The sequence below is a fragment of the Camelus bactrianus genome, chromosome 6 (genome assembly GCF_048773025.1).
Source record: "Camelus bactrianus isolate YW-2024 breed Bactrian camel chromosome 6, ASM4877302v1, whole genome shotgun sequence".
In the NCBI taxonomy this organism is placed as follows: domain Eukaryota; kingdom Metazoa; phylum Chordata; class Mammalia; order Artiodactyla; family Camelidae; genus Camelus; species Camelus bactrianus.
The window spans coordinates 8,604,638-8,623,326 of NC_133544.1; the positions used below are offsets into that span (position 1 = coordinate 8,604,638).

Below are 18,689 nucleotides of genomic sequence, written 5' to 3' on the forward strand. Positions count from 1 at the left end.
CAGGATTAGTGCCTTTAGCAAAGGGACCCCAAAGAGCTTCTGTAGGACACGGTGAGAACACGGTTCTCTGCGAACCTGAGGCAGGCCCTCCCTACACACCTAACCTGCCAGAGACTTGATCTTGGACTTTCAGACTCCAGAACAGTGAAAAACAAACATCTAGTGTTTTCTTTTTTTTTTTTTTTCCCCCTGATGGAAAAATATCTGTTGTTTCTAAGCCATTCAGTCTGCAGCATTCTGTTATAGCAGCCCACATGGGCTAAGACACAGACTCACCGCTATTCAGATTAACAACTCACACACCGTACCCCTGGGTTGGCAGTTTATTTTTAAAAAACACCCCAGTTATCCTATTTTCTTCCTTGTCCATCATTTTTCTTAACAGAACAAGTTACAAAAAACTTGAAGGGGGGATATATTATCTTTGCAGACTGATACATTTGCAGAGGACTCACAAGTGACAATGATGATTCAAAAGCTCCTATTTTTAGTCCTGAATCAGGCAAAGAGCAAAGGACAACAGAAGAAGAAACTGTGCTTACAACGATCTCCTAATACAACATTGATTATTACAGTGCAGTGGTTACAATTACGTTCACAACAGGATACTCCTTGCCCGACACGAGACACGCTAAAATCACCCGACTGCTCACAGACCGGAAGAATCAGGGCCGGCAGCTGTCTGAAGAGTGAAAACCAAAATCGTAAGGCTTTTCCGGCGCTGAGTCTCTGACGCCGGCGGCCGCCTGGCCCCGGCCGTCCTCATTTCGAGTCCTGGTCTTTCTTCTCATCTAAAAGGGCGGAGCGGATCCCCAGCTTTTTCAGTTCTTCCACCAGGTCCCCGTTCTGGTGCATCTGCAGAAGAATGTCACAGCCCCCCACAAACTCGCCGTTGAGGTACACCTGCGGGATGGTGGGCCAGTTGGAATAGTCTTTAATGCCTACGGGGAGAGAACGTTGAAGCGTCACTTAAATGGTCATTGGTCAACTTTTTAGGGCAAAATGTTCTTCATCCGCTCCTAGCAGAACCCCCAGTGTCCCTCCCCTGCTACCCATCCCTGGGGGGGCCATGTGTTTGCTACAAAGAGCAGAAGCTTCAGAGGCGGACGGACTGCTGTTTAAACCCTGACTCTTCCCAGCATAAACTATGAGGCCTCCTCCTGTTTCCACCCTCATCTCGCAAGGTTTGCATAAGAATCATGTTAAGTCCCTGACCCACAATCCACCCTGGATTAACGGCAGAGAACTCAACAGGTGAACGTAAGTCACACAAGACACACAAAACTACAGTCTCCCCGCACCTGCCAGCTGCGTTTTCAGTGAAACAAGCAAAAAAGAAATGTCACAACCTCATTTCCAAACGCTCCACCACGGTAACTCACTGGCAGACGAGGCAGCCCCCAGCTAACGTTTTCGTGTCTGTCTTGGTTGGTGAAGGCCACCAGTTACAGACAAAGAACCACTGGTTTTTATCTTTAATAATTCTTTTACCCGAAGAAAAATCCCTTTCCCGTGGTTACAGACTGGAGCCCTCATCCTACTTGGATGGGCTCTGCCCGGGACAGATAATCAGGCTTAGCACAAACAGGAACTACGCTAAATGAAGGATGAGCCCGCAGCTCGGGGCGCCCACGTCCCCGACCAGGCGCAGGGCCACAGGGCACCCCCTGCTCTAAGAGCCCACAGCAGGCGAGAAGCCAGCCCGCCTGCACGCGATGGGTCCTGTGTGCAGAGGCTCTGAGGACACGTGGAGCAGGTTCGGTGACAGTGCAGCCATGCAGTGATTCTGTTCCGGTCTGGGCCACTGGGAGGATGGTTATGAAAGAAATGTGGTTTCAGTCCTAAGTCATAAAAAAATCACTCTTTTCTAAATTCCTCCTCACCATTCCACTTCCTTTCAACACGGAGGTTGAGATGAAGCGTACTTTTTTAAACACACAAGTAAACAAAATATAAAAGTCAACATTTTTTCAAGCAAAACACAATATTATACAAATTTTAATAATCAGTCAGGTGGTGGTTTTTATGTAAACAAACTAAAAATACAAAAACTTTCTTGATACCCTATCATTTATTATCAAATGAACTTTACCAAAGATGATTACTAATTTGAGTTATATCACAAATAACAGTTCCAAGATACAATGTGTTTTTCTCTTTTAAAAGTCACTGCCTGATTAAAGCAAAAAAAAAAAAAAAAAAAAAAACAACTTTGCCCTAAAGGACAGCATTAAAGGCCCCAGTGAAGAACTTTATCTTTCTTCTCCAGACATACTTCACGTATGAAGAAATGGCTACAACGTTATAAAGCCCTGAAAAGCACACTTCTAAGACACTCTGGGTTTCTGTTAAAAAAAACAAAAAAACCAGCTAGAAGTTTTAAGGTTACCAATAAAGGGCAAATTCCACTAACCGTCAGAATGTCTTTATAACGCAAATATCTCGGTATCCTTGAATACCCTGATGATCATTGATCATCATTCTGTTTTTCATCATTCAAGTTTTTCATCATTCTGATGTTTGGTGCTACATAAAAAATCACATAGCATACAAGCTGTGTGTTTGGGATTTTTTTTTTTAAATTCTATCCTCAAACACAAAGAGTCCATCAGAACTTACTTGATGATTTTAGTTACAAATCTTTTATTTTTTTTACTTCATCATGATGGGGAGGGGAATGTTAAGAAATATTTAGAGTCAATATGAACTTCTTTTAATTCTTCTAAACTTACTTAAGTATCTTTTACATTTATGTACACAAACCCCTTATGTGTACCATATTACATCTGGGCTTTTTTTCCAATTAACAATACATCGTGTCCAAAACCCACAGAATGTACAACATCAAGCATGAACCCTAATGTAAACTGTGGACTTTGGTTGATGATAATGTGCCCATGTTGGTGGTTCATTGATTGTACCAAATATGTCACAGTGATGAGGGATGTTGACGGTAGCGGGGAGTATGTAAGTGTGAGTGGGGAGGGCTATGTGTGAACTCCATATTTTCTGTTCAATTCTGTTGTGAACCTGAAACTGCTCTAAAAGAATAAAGTCTATTTTAAAAAAATAAAAAATAAAATAAAATAAAATAATAAATTGTGCCAAGCTTATTTAAAACAGTAATATGAATATGACCCACTCTTTTGGTGAGTGCCTACAATTTTTGAGACACACCAAAAATAAAAACAAATTTGCCATCTGAGGGCCACCCAAAACCACGTTTAATCCTAAAAAGTAGTTTTTATTAAAATAAAATCTTTGCTGAGTAAAAGAATGATCTGCTTTCTGACCATCCTCAACACGCATCAGTCATGCGCAAGGGAGACTAACTCCTCCCAAATCTGCTGGCCAGTGACTGTCCTAATAACTCACATTTCAAGAACTCAGGGCGGAGGGGTAAATAGCTCAGTGGTAGAGTACATGCTTAGCATGCACGAGGTCCTGGGTTCAATCCCCAGCACCTCCATAAAAAAACAAGAACAAAACTAATCACCCCCCTCCAAATAAAGTAAAACAATTTAAAAATAAATGTTTTTTTTTTAAAAAGGAACTCAGAAGAACCCACCTCAGAGCATGACAGCATCATGACAGAATCCAAGGTGCCTACTGGCTGACATATTATCGAAATTAAACTCACCTGCTTCTTTAATTTTTGGACTAACAAGTATTCTGGGTCGCTGATGTCAAAGCAAAGCTTTAAGCAGGTGGGTATAGTTCGGTGGTACAGAGTGTGCCTAGCATGCACAAGGTCCTCGGCTTAACCCTCAGTACCTCCGTTAAAAAAAATAAAGAATTAACACCCCCTCAAAATAAGCTTGAATATTAAAAAAAAAAACAAAGCTTTGGCATCTTTCCTAAAAACTATGCTATTTCCATGTTTTAAAAGTCTGATTACAGGTTTAAATATTTAAGGAAATACCCAGTTGCTTCCTACAGAGTGAAGTGAGAAACTGCCAATAATAAAACATCACTATTCATAGGCTTAAAACTACAACAAATTCTATCAATTCACAATTGTTCAAACATGGCTAATTTTTCTCACACTTTAAATTTTCAAAAACTGCACTATCCAGTGATAGTTCTTGCAAATATCCCGCGGAATAACTCAGCATCAGAGAGCAACTCTTGAAAATTAGAAAATCATACCCAAGGATGGACTTGAATGATAATCGTATTTTATAGATGAGGAACTGGTAATTCAATTTGGGACAGAAGATGTTGACTGCAAAGTTACGTAACAGGGTGGCGCTGGGACGGGGAGTTAGGAGGCTGTCTTTCCAAATTAGCCCTACGTACACCTACTGCTCCACAGAGAAAACGTCACGTTCCAAAGTATCAAGCCTGAGTGGAGAAAATGCTCTGGAAAATTCCCTTCCAGAACTTTCAAAAGAAATGTTGGGGGACACTTGGTGGTGGGTGGGTGACGTTGGTAAGAAGAATTTAGCGAAGGCAAGGGGAAGTTTAAGAACAAAGGATAGTTTAACAGGTTCACTGCTACAGGCAACAGCGGGCCACAGACGCAAGAGGTGCCCGCGTGTCCACCCAGCGTGAACGTGCAGGGGGAACTGGGGACAGGGCTGCGAACACAAAGGGACAGGGGAACAGACTTCTGATTGGCTGTGAGTGAGGCAGGGGCTTTGGTACACGGTAGGAGAGTGGATCTACAACTCCAGTAAGATGGAGACGTGGGCTGAGACAAGTCAGCCTGAGCTGTGGTGAGACTAGCCGTTTCGCAGGGCTGTTAACTCTGCTGAGACAAACGCGTTAGGAAGGCGTGTGCTTTGTTTTTTTTTGAACGGTTGCAGGCAGACATCTGAGAGTCCAGGGATGGGGGTCGCAGGGCCTCGGCAGGCACCAGTTGGCACTGAAAAAAGGTACTTTTCAAGATTCATCACGTTTCAGAATGCTGGACTCCGCTCCTGGTTTGGACAAATAACAGTAAGAGCATCACGACTGTAGTTTTCTTTTTTTCCAAGTGGATTTTCACTACAGGAGCTTCAAAGCCCGATGCACGTTAATTCCAACTCTGCCTCTTACTAGGCTCTGTCCCTTCCCCACGTCACATCACCTCCTCCTGGAGTCACGTGTTTCTCCGTCTTCCCCAACTTAGAGAACAACGTTAGGGCTGCTGCAGACAATCTGAGCTGAAAGCACGGAAAACAGCAGATCCTCAAGAGAGGAAAAGTAAACGATGCTGGCAAGAGGGAACAAGGCACTGTTTTGCAGTCAGCCGACTGTGGCTTGCTAGCTTGTAAAGGCAGCCTCACTTAAACCTGTTCATCTCTTAGCCTCAGTTTCCTTTTTTGTAAAATGGGAACAACTCTCCGCCTCACACAATTTATTATGAAGGTTAAATACAATATAACTGGTGAAACGGACTGAGCTTCCCACAGCACCAGGTGCAATGCAGACACTCTCACCATGTCAGGGGCCTCTACCCCACCCTCCCAGCAATGCTTGTCTGGGAATATAAGCTATGCGGAAAACAGGGAAAGAATGAAGGAAAAATACCAATTACATATGTCAGGCAGTAACAAAAATACCAGTTACTGAGCTAAGGGTTACTGAGTTTCATAGTCTAAATGTTTTACATAACTCATCTCACTTAATCAAAAATCCTACAAGATAGGTATAATTACCTCTATTTAACAGAAGAAATGAAGACTCAAAGAAGTTAAATATGTTAACCAATGTCACAGTGCTAGGTAATGGCAGAGCCAGGATTTGCATCCAGGCACCCAGGAGTCCAAGGGCCAGGTTCTTGACCACCAGAAGCAGCCTTTGGCTGGCGGCTGGCATCTGTCACTCCTGCCCATGAGCCCCACCTGCACGACACACGCATCTGTGGGCTGTTTCCCATCTTTAACTCCTATGTACACTGATGGTGTTAAGCTACAATTACTGTTTTGCAACTTACTTTTTGAGTAAGCGTATCTTTTGAGATTCAGTTGCATTAAACACATCGAGATCTAGTTCATTTTAACCACAATTTAGTTTTCCATCGTGCGACTACAGTTGGTTTGTCCAGCCTGCTCCTAAAGGACTAAGATCCGTTTTTGCCAACTTTTCATTATTACAAGGAACCCTGCAATCAACATCCTTACATACGCCTCCTAGCCTGCATGCAGGGAGATGGTCTCTCTAGACCAAGGGGTGGCAAACTATGGCCTTCGGGCCAAATCTGTTTCACTTTATTGTTTTTATAAATAAAGTTTTATTGGAACTCTGCCACACTCATTATGTATTGTCCCTGACTGCTTTACACTGTAACAGCAGAGATGAATAGTCCTAACAAGAGAGCATGAGGCCCACGAAGCCTAAAGTATTAACTCTCTGGCCCTTTGAGAAGGAAGCTTGCCCATCCCTGCTGTAGACTAAATGCCCAGGAGTAAAACAGCTGGGTCTTCATCTCTGTTCACCCCCAACTAGACCAGCTACCGACAGACAGTCACTCCTCCCAAGCACAGGTACCAGTTCTACTCCCATATGCAGCACAGGCCACGCCCACTGCGCAGACACAGGCGCACACTTGTTATCCAGCTTTCGATGCTTACCGCCGTCATGGATGTTTTACTATTGCCTTAAATGCCTTGATACTGGAAAGGCTGAGCATATTTTCAAATGCTTAATAAACATTCAATGATAGGATAATGGTTATTCACTCAACAGATACTGCTTCCCATCCAAGGAACGTAACAGTGATCTAAGTAGGCAGAAATTCAAGAGTGTTCATAATATTTTTAAGAGCATGGAATAGAGTTTCTGATAAAATGAAGCACTGATTTATTCATTAAAACACTCACTGAAAGCTTGCTTTGCTTAAGCAATATACACAGTGTTCAGGAAGTCACAGAAGACGTGTTCCCTGCTCTCAGGAGGGCAAAATGCTATATATAGATATGCGTGATCTCAACTCTGCTTAAAACAAAATAAAACAAAACAAAAAACAAAAACCTGTTAGAAACTAGATCCGAATGTTCATTTGGTTTATGGTTTGTATGGAATTACAGGTGATTTTCATTTTCTTTATATTTTCAGTGTTTTCCAAGTTGCTGCAATGAGCACGTGTTACTTTTGCAACTGAAAATAAAAGGTTATTCTTGATGAAGACCAGGAGCAGGATATGCTGATATCCTTCCATCCGGACTCTGTCCCTTTGTGGGATTTGAAAAAGAAAAAGAAAAAGAAAGAAAGAAAGAAAGAAAGAAAAAGGAAAAAAAGCTCAAGGACAGCCAAAATGCAAAGACTCCTCACAGTCACCTTTGTTCCTTGGGTCTTGGGTCTCAGGTTGAGACCTCTGTGCATCACATCCCCTGGATCCAGCACCCAGAATAAGGAGATAGTGTCTGGGGTCTTCCTCCGACGTGGGCCCTTTGTACAGCTCAGCCTTCCTGGGCACAGGAAGACAGGAAAGGCCAAGTTTGCAGGAACCCCTCTCCTGTTACAAGCTGTGACCTTGGGGCTAGGAAGGTGCACAGACAGATCTTTAGCTGGCAAAAGCACGCGCCAGCTACCCTGTCAGTCTCTCTTGGTGAACTCAAAGGTGGAGAGAGCAAAAAGATGAAGAGCCTTCACGTTTTAAAGCCGAACCCTGGCTGAACTAAGCCCTCGGTGGTGACAGGCTTGCACCATCCCGCCCCAGTCTGGAGGTTAATACTTACGCTAATGTTTACTTTTCTCAGCAATAAAAGATGTGTTATGCTCAATATACATGCAAAACATTTATTAAATAACGATCTGATGAAACTCAATGGTCAAGAAATTCAAGGGGTAAATTCCCATGGCTGTTATTTGAACACTGAAGAACGCAAGATTGGAAGCCAGACATTTAAGTGCTCTCAGTAAACATTCTTATTCCTGCTCCTACTTTCCATTTACTGACCATATTCCAGCATATCCCATGTCTGGTTGTATGAAACAGGAGAAGTGAAATTCACAAGCCAAAGGCTCTCAAAACTTTACATTAAACAATATATCAGCAATGCAACTTTTTTTTCTTTCTCTTTCTTTCTTTTTTTTTTTTTTTTTACTAACGGCCATACTGGCAATCGGCAAGGGGCCAGAGGCAAGGTCCCAGCAGGAAGATTGCACAGTAGTTTCCCCTATCTTATCTTTCAGGCAGAGAAGTGGCGGCTGGACGAAGACTGCAGATCACCCTGTCTGGGGAGCCGGTGACTGGCAGCATTCCAGTAGACCAGGAAGGCCGAGGGATGGCGAGCATAACACATTGGTAATATGATATAGATCTGATCATGCTGAGCTGACACCTCCACTCCTACTCGTTTCCACCCACCAAAACCAAGATTTTTCTGAGGATTAGATAATGTTGAAAAGAATACTTTTGAAACCATGAAGTACTACTAATAAAATAGTGACCATTGAATGGGTGCCTTCTGTGTGCCAGATAAGATGACAGGCGCTTTCTAAAGTTCTACACAAAAACTTTGCCAAAGGGGGTTGAGTATAGCTCAATGGTAGAGCACATACTTAGCAAGCACGAGGTCTTGGGTTCAATCCCTGGTACCTCCATAAAAAAACACAGAAATAAATAAACCAATTAAAAAACAAAAACAAAAACAAAAAATTTTGCCAAGTGTGGTTTCATTATCCTCATATCAACAGAAAGGAAAATGCAGTTTTGTGACTTGCTTCAGGGTGCACAGCTGATTGGCCGCAGAAGGATTCTAACCCAAAGCCTTTCCGTGACACCAACCTGTCTCATCAATGTCAGAATGACTGTGATTAACAACTTCAAATGTAGAATAACGAAATTTAGAATTCTAAATAGAATAGCGTAGAACTTGGTGCCTTTAAACTCTTTTTAGAACACTAACTGAACAGCAGGAGACTTGGGGAGATGCCAGGGACTCAGTTATAGTGGGACTCTAACTGGAACACCAGCCTTTAGGGGTACAGATACAGCCTCCCCATTTCTCCACCAACCCCATCATCCCTAGCCAAGAAGCAGACCCATGTGTTCTGGCCTCTTCCTCCTCCCCCACTCAGATAAAAGAAGAATGCCGGTGAGGTTCTCAGCAAGGTGCTCAGCAGAAAAGATGCTAATTAACTGTCAGGGCCCTCATCCCCACCCCACCCCCTACTCCCTAGGGAAATGTCACAGATTTCCCCCACCCCCACCCCACTGCATCTGCCCAGACCCTGACTGGCTCTTGGCTTCTGAAGCTCCAAGCTTGAGTTACTAGGGCCCAGGAGTCATTCCTTGTCCCTCTCCCCACAAGCCTCTCCAAGCCTTAGTTAGCCCCCATGAACTTCTCCCATCCTTGTGTATCTAAAAACAAATTTCATAACTTTTTTTTCCCCAAGCCAACAGATTCCAACTGAGACCATCTAAGTGCTGTGTCAACCCCCTCCTTGTAGCAACAATAGAGAACGGTTCCAGACACCCCGAGCCTTGAGGCTCTACAGGCCAGCCCTCTGACCCACTAGCCTCAGACAAGGGCAACCTCGGCCCTCCCCCCACGATCAACTGCACCAGCTCCTTGTCCATGAAACAAGCCATCCCCAACAGTGTCCCCGAAGTGCCCACCTTCTAGTAGCTCTTCCTATATCGCTTTCTGCCCGACTTCCCCAGCCCTGCAGAGAGGGGAGTCAGGCTGCAGACCACTCTCCTTGGATTCAACCTAAAACAACTCGTCCCGAAATGCCTATTTCAGGTCAGAGTACGTACCGGTGAACCGCTAGGACTTACCCCACTGCCCAAGTCGGCCCACAGCCCCAGATTCTCAAGAGTCAGTTCGAGTTAGTCAGGCCCCCACCCCCAGGCCCTCTAACGCAGCGTGGGAGCCCGTGCTCCAAACCCGCTCCAACCCTCGGCCGGACCTTGAGCGACAGACCGTCTGCCCCGCAGAACCGCCTCGGCCGGTCGCCCCCCGCCAGCTCTGACCTTGCCGGAGCTGGGGGTCGTCCAGCACGTTGTAGGCCGCGTAGTCGCGGACGCCGTGCAGCCGCAGGATCTGCACGACGGCGTTGCTGAAGCCGCACTGGGGCTGCTCCGGCGTCCCCTTGAGGAAGACCACCACCTTGTCCTTCTTCACCAGCGCGTCCAGGTGCTCGGCCGAGCCGCTGCCGCCCGAGCTCGCCGCCCGCACGCCCGGGCCCCTCAGGCCGCCGCCGCCCGCGCCGCGCCCCCAGCGGAGCAGAGCCGCCGCCGCCCGGCCCAGGGTTCCGCTCATCCCCGCACGCTTGCCGGAGCCCTTGACGGCCCGGGACCCGGGCTAGCCAGCCTGAGCCTTCCCCCGGCCCGGCCCGCGGCGGCCGGGCCCGCCCTCCGGAAGCCCTCATTGGGCCGGCTCCGAGCAGCTCTCCATGATTGGATAACGCTGGCCCGCAATTACTCGATTCTACCAATCATTATACTCGTCCGGCTCGGACAAGTTGGAGGCGGTCCTTATGCCTAAGTGGCATCCTACCGCCTTACCATTGGCCGTCGGCAACCACTTTGCCAGTTGATTGGAGGGAGTTGATGTCCATCAGGGTCACGTTCCGAGGCAAGGAGAGTCAAAACCTGGGGCAAGACGACTTCCCTCCGGAGAGTAGACGGGCCTGCTGGGATACTGCAGGATGACTGGGACAGGCGCTGGGCGGGGTTTCGCCGTTCCGCGGAACGCCGGGAAGGGGTCACTTCCAGATCAAGGTTCCGGTTCCGGTGCAGGCGGTGGTGCGTTGCTACGGCAGCGCGGTTGGCGGGCTCCTAGTTCCTGCATCAGGGGTGGTGGCGGGGCTGGAGCAAACTTGGGTCGCTGTTTCCAGCCGCGTTCCTGGCTTAGGTGAGCGATACGGAGGCTACGTAAGGCCGCGGGCGTTCGCAGCGGGAGCAGAGACCGCACCAGGCTCTGGCGGCCAGGCCTCCCCGGGGCTACGGCGTCGGAGCCAGAGCGTCGGGTCCCGGCCGGTCTGTGGTCCCGCTGCCCACGTGGGAGCAGAGGCCCAGACCCCACCTTGTAGTTCCCGCCTCTGGAGCGCGATTATTTCACTAAAACAACTTTTATTTTAAAACGTTTGCAAAGCGCTGTGTAATCGGGGCTTCGCTGACTTCCTAGCCTACTTAAGCCTTTGGGCCTGGGCCCAGGAAAGATCTGTTGGATGGGGGACCAGAAAGGGAATTGGTTCGTTCGACAAACGTTTTCTGAGCAGCTGCTGCTGCTGCAAGGCTCTGTGCCAGAGCGGGACCTTCTTAGAGACCTGGTGCCCAGAGCTTGCGAAATGAGAAGCAGGTACAAAACAATGTCGGGGTAGAGGAGAGAAAGCAAGCCTCCCTAGGCCAACTACTTTCTCTGTCCTCCGTTGTGCTTATTACACTTTGACATGTATTTATTAGCTTGTGTATTGACTTCCCTCCCAGGCCCTGACTTCGTTCATTCGTGCTGTATCCTCAGTACATAGAACCGTGCTTGGAAAGTGGCAGGCGCTCACATTGGTGGAAGGAATGATTCTGGAAGAGCGGGGCTCTGGGAAATCGCTACTGATCTGCAATCTTGGAGCCGCACTGGGTTGGTGGTACCCCAGAGCACACCAGACTTGCAGAAAAAGCAGACTCCAGAGGAAGCTGAGGCATGACTGCTCAAGAACCAGCAGTTCCATGTGCAATTTTCCTCTGATAGTTCCTGGGTACTGTTGCCACGGTGATAATGGCTGTGCCGTGTCATTATCTATCACCCGACAGTAAGAGAAACTTTTGCGGTCAGATATTGTTTAACAGATGGAGTGGTTTCTGTTGGACACTAAGTACTGCTACAAACTACTTTAAAATAAAAAGTAATTTTAAAATTGTTAAGTATTTTAAAAAGTATTGTCGAGGGTGACCTGATTGTGCTTCGGAGGTGCTCAGATTTAAAATCAGAAAGTTTTAGTGTGTGTGCTGTCAGCAAGAGAATCTTCCAAATAACCGTTCACCATGAAACTTGCACCCAGTAAACTAAAAGTAAACTCAAGATGTTACTCAGAAGCGCTCCTGAGTGACATATTTATTAAAATCCCCATCGGTGTTACTGAAGTTTTGGTAGTTTTCTAATGTGGGACCCAAAATTGATTGGCTTCTCTAAGAATCCTTTCTTCCCCCGCCAGATTCATTGATTCCAGGTAAATCAGAGGAACAAGCTTCATGAACAGAAGTACACAGGAAATGATGTGATGCTGAAGCTTGACAGTTGTTGCGGTCCAGTGCCACGTAATAGTAGAGACTATATGATTGACGAAATCACCTTTTACTCATTCCTATGTTATAGTAAGGTTTTTTTTTTCCCCTAATAAATATTGGCAATTTGTTCCTAAAAACCTAAGTTGTTTGTTGCCTACTCTAAACGGCCTAATTCTGCTCTTGTGTTGACTGGAATCGGGAGAATTTGCAAACTTATGATGTGAAGATCCGGAGACGTAGAGCTAGTCCTGGAGAGTAGCACGTCACTTACCTAGTGCGTAACGCTAGCTGTGCTAGTATCGTTCTCAGACATTTTATTAGGTTGAGAATACAGCTATTATTAAAGGTTAAGAGTAATCCTTGAGCAGGCCTGTTTTCCAAACTTACAGTAGATTTGCCGTGTACAGCAGAGTGTGAAAAGGACATTTGTGAAATGCAAAGATGTGGGAGAGCACATTGGGGCTCTTTCAGAGAGCTGAGTGGGATGGCTTTTTTCTTTTTTTTCTTTAATTGTATTTTTTAGTGGGGGGTGGGTAATTAGGTTTTTATTTATTTATTTATATGGGGGTCCTGGGGGCTGAACCCAGGACCTTGTGCACGCTAAGCACGCACTCTGTCACTGAGCTACACTCTCCCTTGCTGGGATGGCTTTGACAGCATGATCAAGAACAGAAAAACAGATCATGTATCTAAACCAAAGAAATTGAAACAATACCCCTAAATCTTTTTTTTTTTTTTTTTACATTTCATAAACCTGGGTATTTTTTTTAATGTTTCATAAACTCTGGGTTTTTAAAAATTTACTTATTTTAATTGAACTATAGTTGATTTACAATGTGTTAATTTCAGGTGTACAGCAGAATGATTTAGTTATACATACATATTCTTTTTCAAGATTCTTTTTTATTATAGGTTATTACAAGATATTAAATGTAGTTCCCCATACTATGCAGTAGGTCCTTGTTGTTTATCTGTTTTATATATCGTGCATACACCTAAATTTTTAATAAAGCGACCAGAAACAAAATGTTACACATGTTGAACATACTCCTTTCTGTCATTGATTTAAAACCACTCATCAAGTATTGGCACCAAACATCAGTGATTTAAAGAATCAAAGAAAGTAGTATTTATGTATTTCTTCCAAAGCATCAAACTCCTATATAAGGTTTGGCATTTGAGTTTTGATGTTTCTCGTTAGGAATTCTATAGTGAAAGTATAACAAAAATGTACTTCCTACACTGTTGTCAGAAATCTGCTTTTATGCTCAAATGTATTTGGGTGTTTTGAACATGTACATCAACCATCTTTATCAGTTTGTGATCTCTCCCATGTGGGCACTAATGGGGAGGTGGGGGGTGGGAAGTACATAGAAACTTAAGAGAATCCTGGGATTTTGGTCACAAAATGTAATTAGACCCTAAACTAAATAATCTACATGTAAACAGGCTGACTCAGGCTTCCTAAAGATTATTTTCTTCCCTGTACTTATTTATGGATAAGGCTTCACTATATTTAGGAAAATTTCTCCTTTCTGCGCACTCCTCCAAAAGCCGATTCACCATGGAACCCATAGTTAAAATCTTACAAATTTGAGCTGCTTTCTTCCTATATATCAGCCCTAAACGAAGAGTCAGGATCATTGCGCCTAAGATGATACTTTATTTGAACACTCAGCGTGTTGGTGTTTTTGTTCCCTAACTTCGGTCTTAATCCTCACGCTGCATTCTGACAGTGTGTGGTTTCTGCATAGGACACGCGACACAGAAATGTCTAGGTCCAAGCTGGCCAGAGCATCCTGTGAGTGTCATTTTAAGAGAAAAGTAGTTGTTCGGCTTGCCGAAGGGGTTGAGCCAATGAGCCACCAAACGTTCCTGAGCTAAGATAGACAGCATTTGAGACCCAGAGTTCCTTAACGTGAGCGGGAACCTGAGACCTTTCTTTCTGGGGCCCTTAGCTCCTCAGTAATTTTACAGCATCACTGCAAGCCTGGAATCAAGTTAATTCCCCAGCTACCCTGAAAATAATGTTTGAGAAACCCAGGCAATGCCCAGCCCAAAGAATTTTTGTGAATCCAATAAGCAAAGATGGAAGTAAGTGCCTTTTGGAGTCTTACGGCCTCTATCTGACAAGACAGCTGGCTTTATAAATGCTTCTCTGGCCCTGGGAGTGGCCTTGGTTTTGCTAATCGCTTTTCTCACATCACGTGGGCTCAGCCTAGAGACAGGAAAGAAGGCCTCCGTGGGCCCCCTTCCATTCTATCACAGAGGTCCTGCTCTCCTCATCTGGGTAAAATGAAGAGAAATGATAGGCTGTAAATTAAGTTCAGTCTAGAACAAACCATGGGAGATATGAGTGAAGTCAGTGAGTTCCTGAAGACGCAGTTATGAAAGCCTAGTGGCCACGGCAGAGCCTGACTCTGCTCTGGGGTTTGAACTGTGGAGACGGGGGGCCTGGCTTCCAGTCCCAAGCATCGCTAAATACTTAACGAGATCATTTTGATTTTCCTTGGAATTTCCCACCCCTCATACCATCCCCTTCCTGGGTTTGAGAAAAACGTATTCATGACGTCTGCGAAAGGTTACGCCTGTTTCAAGACGTCCTTCTATAAGGGCTGCAGGGTTTTAAGGACTCTGTGTACACTGTCCCTCTGCTTCTAAACATTTGCCCCCAAAATACTGTCATGCATGGGTGGCACGCCCAGCAGGTTTTGTGTACATGAGTTCATTTGAGACTTGCGTTAACCTTAGGGTAATAGTGCTCTGGCATTTTGGTCCCTAAATTAAGTTCTCTTTTCATATTTGCTTATAACATCTTATAGACAGTCTTGAGCACTTTGGGTCCCTCTCTAAGTTTTATTGCCTTCACAAGCACTTTTTTGTCTTACCATGGGATCGTAGTATAACCAGCAAGTCCCACAGAAAATTAAATATTCCTGAATTATCCTCACTGGCTGTGGTGCATGTATTTAATACAGTGTGTGTATTTAATACAGATATGATTTTTTATCTTTGTGAAACTAAAATGACAATTTCAGTCCAAAAATACAATGAAAAAAATAAACCATAGTTTATCACTCCTGAAAGTTACGTTCCCTTTGTCCCCGTGCTTTTTCTCAGTGAGGACTGAATTCCTCGACTTCAGGCGTTTAAAACTCAGGCATCTGCTGGACTTTGTTCTGTTGAGAACTTTATCTTATTCTGAGGAAAAGAGCTCAAATCATCTCCTAGCAGGTAATTGGCAGAGTTAAGTGCTAATCATAAAACACATTAAGACTTGAGTAAGGGTGTAAAAGAATTGTTGACTTTTCCTTAGCTGTCTGTTTAATGAAAGATTTTAATGTTTTGTGTTATGTTTCCCTTTTTTTAACTAGCAGATAAGATTCCATAACTCAAACCGTTATTACATTCCAACGACTTCTGAGAAGATGCCTAGACCACAAATACAACAAGCAAGCAGCCGGTCTGTTGTATGTCATATTTGTTAGGGAGATTTATCTGTTGGCAGGAGTTCACGTCTACCTCTGCTAATCACTGAGCTTGCAGCCGGACGAACACTGAGAAAATTGTATTGTTTTCCTTTGAATGATGACTAAGACGTATTGCCAAGGCCATAAATCCTCTTTCTATTGAGTCAGAATTTCACTTCATACTTCAACCTTTGAGTCTTAGTAATTTCATGCTTCAAAATTAAATCTTGCTATCATGGGAATCCACTGCTCCAGCCTACTTCAAAGATTCGTCTACTGAAGGAAGAGAAATTCACCCCAGCCTCACGGAGTGGGGGAGTGGGTTGGAAATGGGATGACATTAACTATTCATTTTCCTTTGTAGGAAAAAAATTGGAGGATTTTAAATAATATTTTTTCTACTCTTACGGCCAGAAAAATCCCATTTGTTAATTCTAAACTTGACACTTTTTGAAAGTGTAGCCTACTGAGATATAATTAGTTAAAAGCAAATTTCTGTAAACGAGAGTTTCAGAGTTTTAATACTGCATTATAAACCAATTATACTCTGTACAAATAAATAAAGGAAGGGGGGAGCATTTTGCATAGACCTCCCTTGCAAAATTACTTAACTAAGAGGATTTTGTAGTAAAAGGCTTAAGGAGGAGGTAACACATCTGGACACTTTCTCCCCTGTCCAGATACCCAGTAACATGCACTTAGTGTGGCTCTAAGTATATACATCACTCCCTTGGGTGAGCTGTTCCCAGCGGTTCATCTCTTCTTACGGCGCAGCTGCAGCTCCGCGACAGTTCACGCATACCGCTGGCTGGCTGGGGACAGGGCCAATAATAGTTTCCTACTTCAAGGGTTTTTTAGCTGGTTTAAAAATAACCCGTCTTTAAAAATCATTCCGTTAAGAAACTTGGAGCATTTCATAATGAGCCAGCCTTACCCCGCAAGGCAGGTAGGGGGCGCTAGTCTCTTAGGAAGCGGGGCTGCAAGAGCCAGTAAGTAAATACGGTCCGTGTCATTGCACAGCGTCTGGGAATGAATCGGCTAGCTGGATTCTCGGAAGGGTATCTCAGTTCTCATCCGAGGCCTGTTGTTTGAGAGGATGGTTTACTTGCTTAGTTTTCAGCTATAACGGCCACAACAGATTTAGAAGCAGCAAATTTCAAAGGCTAGCACTGAGAGCAGGAAGAAGCAATGATTAACAGGTTAACAAGGGAGTTTAAACACTGAGAAGTAGACATTCTGGAATTTCTCTCTGTTTTTGAAAGGTTGCATTCTGGGAGCATTTGATACATAAGCAGGGGTAAACAGCCCTCGCAAGTCACAATTCCTTGCACATTAGAGCCCTGTGTAATCCAAATCACCAAGAAAAGGAAATGCTATTCCGTGCACTTTGGTTAAGAAGTCAAGGAACTTTAGTGTACATACTAGATTGCCAACAAAAATACACACTCAGTGGGGGAGGGTACAGCTCAAGTGGTGGAGCACATGCTTAGCATGCATGAGGTCCTGGGTTCAATCCCCAGTACCTGCTCTAAAAATAAATAAATAAACCTAATTACCTCCCTCGCCCCAAAAATAAAAAAAAAATTAATTAAAAAAATTGTACACATTCATGGCCTAAGGGTTATGTTAAAAAAAAAAAAAACTCAAAGGAGTACTTTCTTCCCTCATTATGCCAGATAAACAGTTTTATTCTACTTTTGTTGTGTATCTCACATTAGTTCATGATGGGCACCTTAGAAATACCTGATAAATTTAATTAGGTGGTGAGGGATTGAATTATATTGGCATACAGTTGAGTTTTTCTAAACCGTGTGAATCAAATGTTAGGCCTGGAGACAGCCGTCCATAGAGCGGTTCTGCCGACGCTGTTACTGTTCAGTTCAGGATTGGAGGCATCAAAGAATATAACCACTGCGCCGTCCTACCACCCAGCCCTATTTCATTGCTTTTTGGGGTCCAAAACCCCAGGGGTTTTGTACATATCATAGTTTAATTTCTACACCCCTCCCCCTACTAGACCATCAGCTTCTAGTCCAACAGAACTCACTCTGCCTGGCACTCAGTATGTCCTCAATGCACAATTCTTGATTGAAGGACATGTGACATGGTGAACAATACAGGCAGTATCTCAGAAATCCCAAATTGTGTGAAACTCAGTACTGACCACAGATGCCATAAGAGGTAGAAAAACATTCGGCCGTAGCAGACCCGCGAGCTGGTGCTAAGCAGGACATGGACTGGAGTAAGACGCTCCCACTCGCCAGGACTCCCAGTCTTAGGATGGGGACAGATGCCAGAAAGTCTCTAAGTACTGGAGGGGGTGGGGGTGGGGGCTCAGACAGCGAGTCAGTGCTTCAGGGATCACAGGAGTTTCGCAGAGGGGTTGGCACTTGAACTGAGTGTTGACAGAAGGGTAAAGACATGCTATTTGAAAGGAAAGGCCGTTCCAGGGAGAGGGAACAACCAGGGCAAATGCACAAAGGCCCAGGCCTGCTCTCGGGGGATGCCAGGGTGTTCCTTTAGAAATGCAGACGTGTGCCGAGGGCCTTGGGATGAAAGAGGACCACAGAGTGTAAGCTGCAGAGTTCTTGAGATGGTGATGGGGTGGCTGGAGGTGGCTGAGACTGACCAAGGGAGGGCAGTCAGGGGGCCACAGTAAAACGGAACTATTCCCAGGCTCTGGCCAGAACGCTGTGAGTGAAGGGGATCAGGGCAGGCCGCATTCGATGCTTTGAAGGTAGGACTGACAGCATCTGGTGACTGGCTGGATGTGGGGAGGGGCTGGGAAGAAGAGGGATGGACCCAGACTTACCCCCAGGTGTCTGGCTTAGGTGCTGAGGCCTGGAATACAGGGGGAGGAGGAAGGAGGATTGAATTACTTTTGGATATTCTGAGTTTCGAGGAGTCTGAGAGGCATTTATCTAAATCATTAGGTTATATCTGAAATACTGGGGAGAGTATTCAGATGATCACCCCTGCAGGTCTGGACCTGATAATAAAAGAGATGTGGGCAGGGAGAGTGAATAAAAGGAAAACCCAGAGCGGAAAGCCAGGGGTGT

General features: G+C 44.9%; 1 protein-coding gene, 1 long non-coding RNA gene and 1 other non-coding gene across 3 annotated transcripts; 2 read left to right on the forward strand and 1 right to left on the reverse strand.

The window, feature by feature from the left end:
* Window positions 1–305: 305 nt before the first annotated feature.
* GLRX5 (glutaredoxin 5) lies at window positions 306–10,270 on the reverse strand. The gene is made up of 2 exons (XM_074365072.1): window positions 9,908–10,270; window positions 306–941 (listed from the first exon to the last, which is right to left on the reverse strand). Exons 1-2 carry the CDS (start codon window positions 10,194–10,196, stop codon window positions 763–765), a joined length of 468 nt encoding a protein of 155 aa, XP_074221173.1. The 5' UTR covers window positions 10,197–10,270; the 3' UTR covers window positions 306–762.
* Window positions 10,271–10,446: 176 nt separating this feature from the next.
* On the forward strand, window positions 10,447–17,518 carry LOC123612421 (uncharacterized). The gene is made up of 3 exons (XR_006719646.2): window positions 10,447–10,790; window positions 11,366–11,685; window positions 12,088–17,518. It is a non-coding gene; the product is annotated as an uncharacterized LOC123612421 (long non-coding RNA).
* LOC123612469 (small Cajal body-specific RNA 13) lies at window positions 11,488–11,762 on the forward strand. Its single transcript, XR_006719738.1, has one exon.
* Window positions 17,519–18,689: the final 1,171 nt, after the last annotated feature.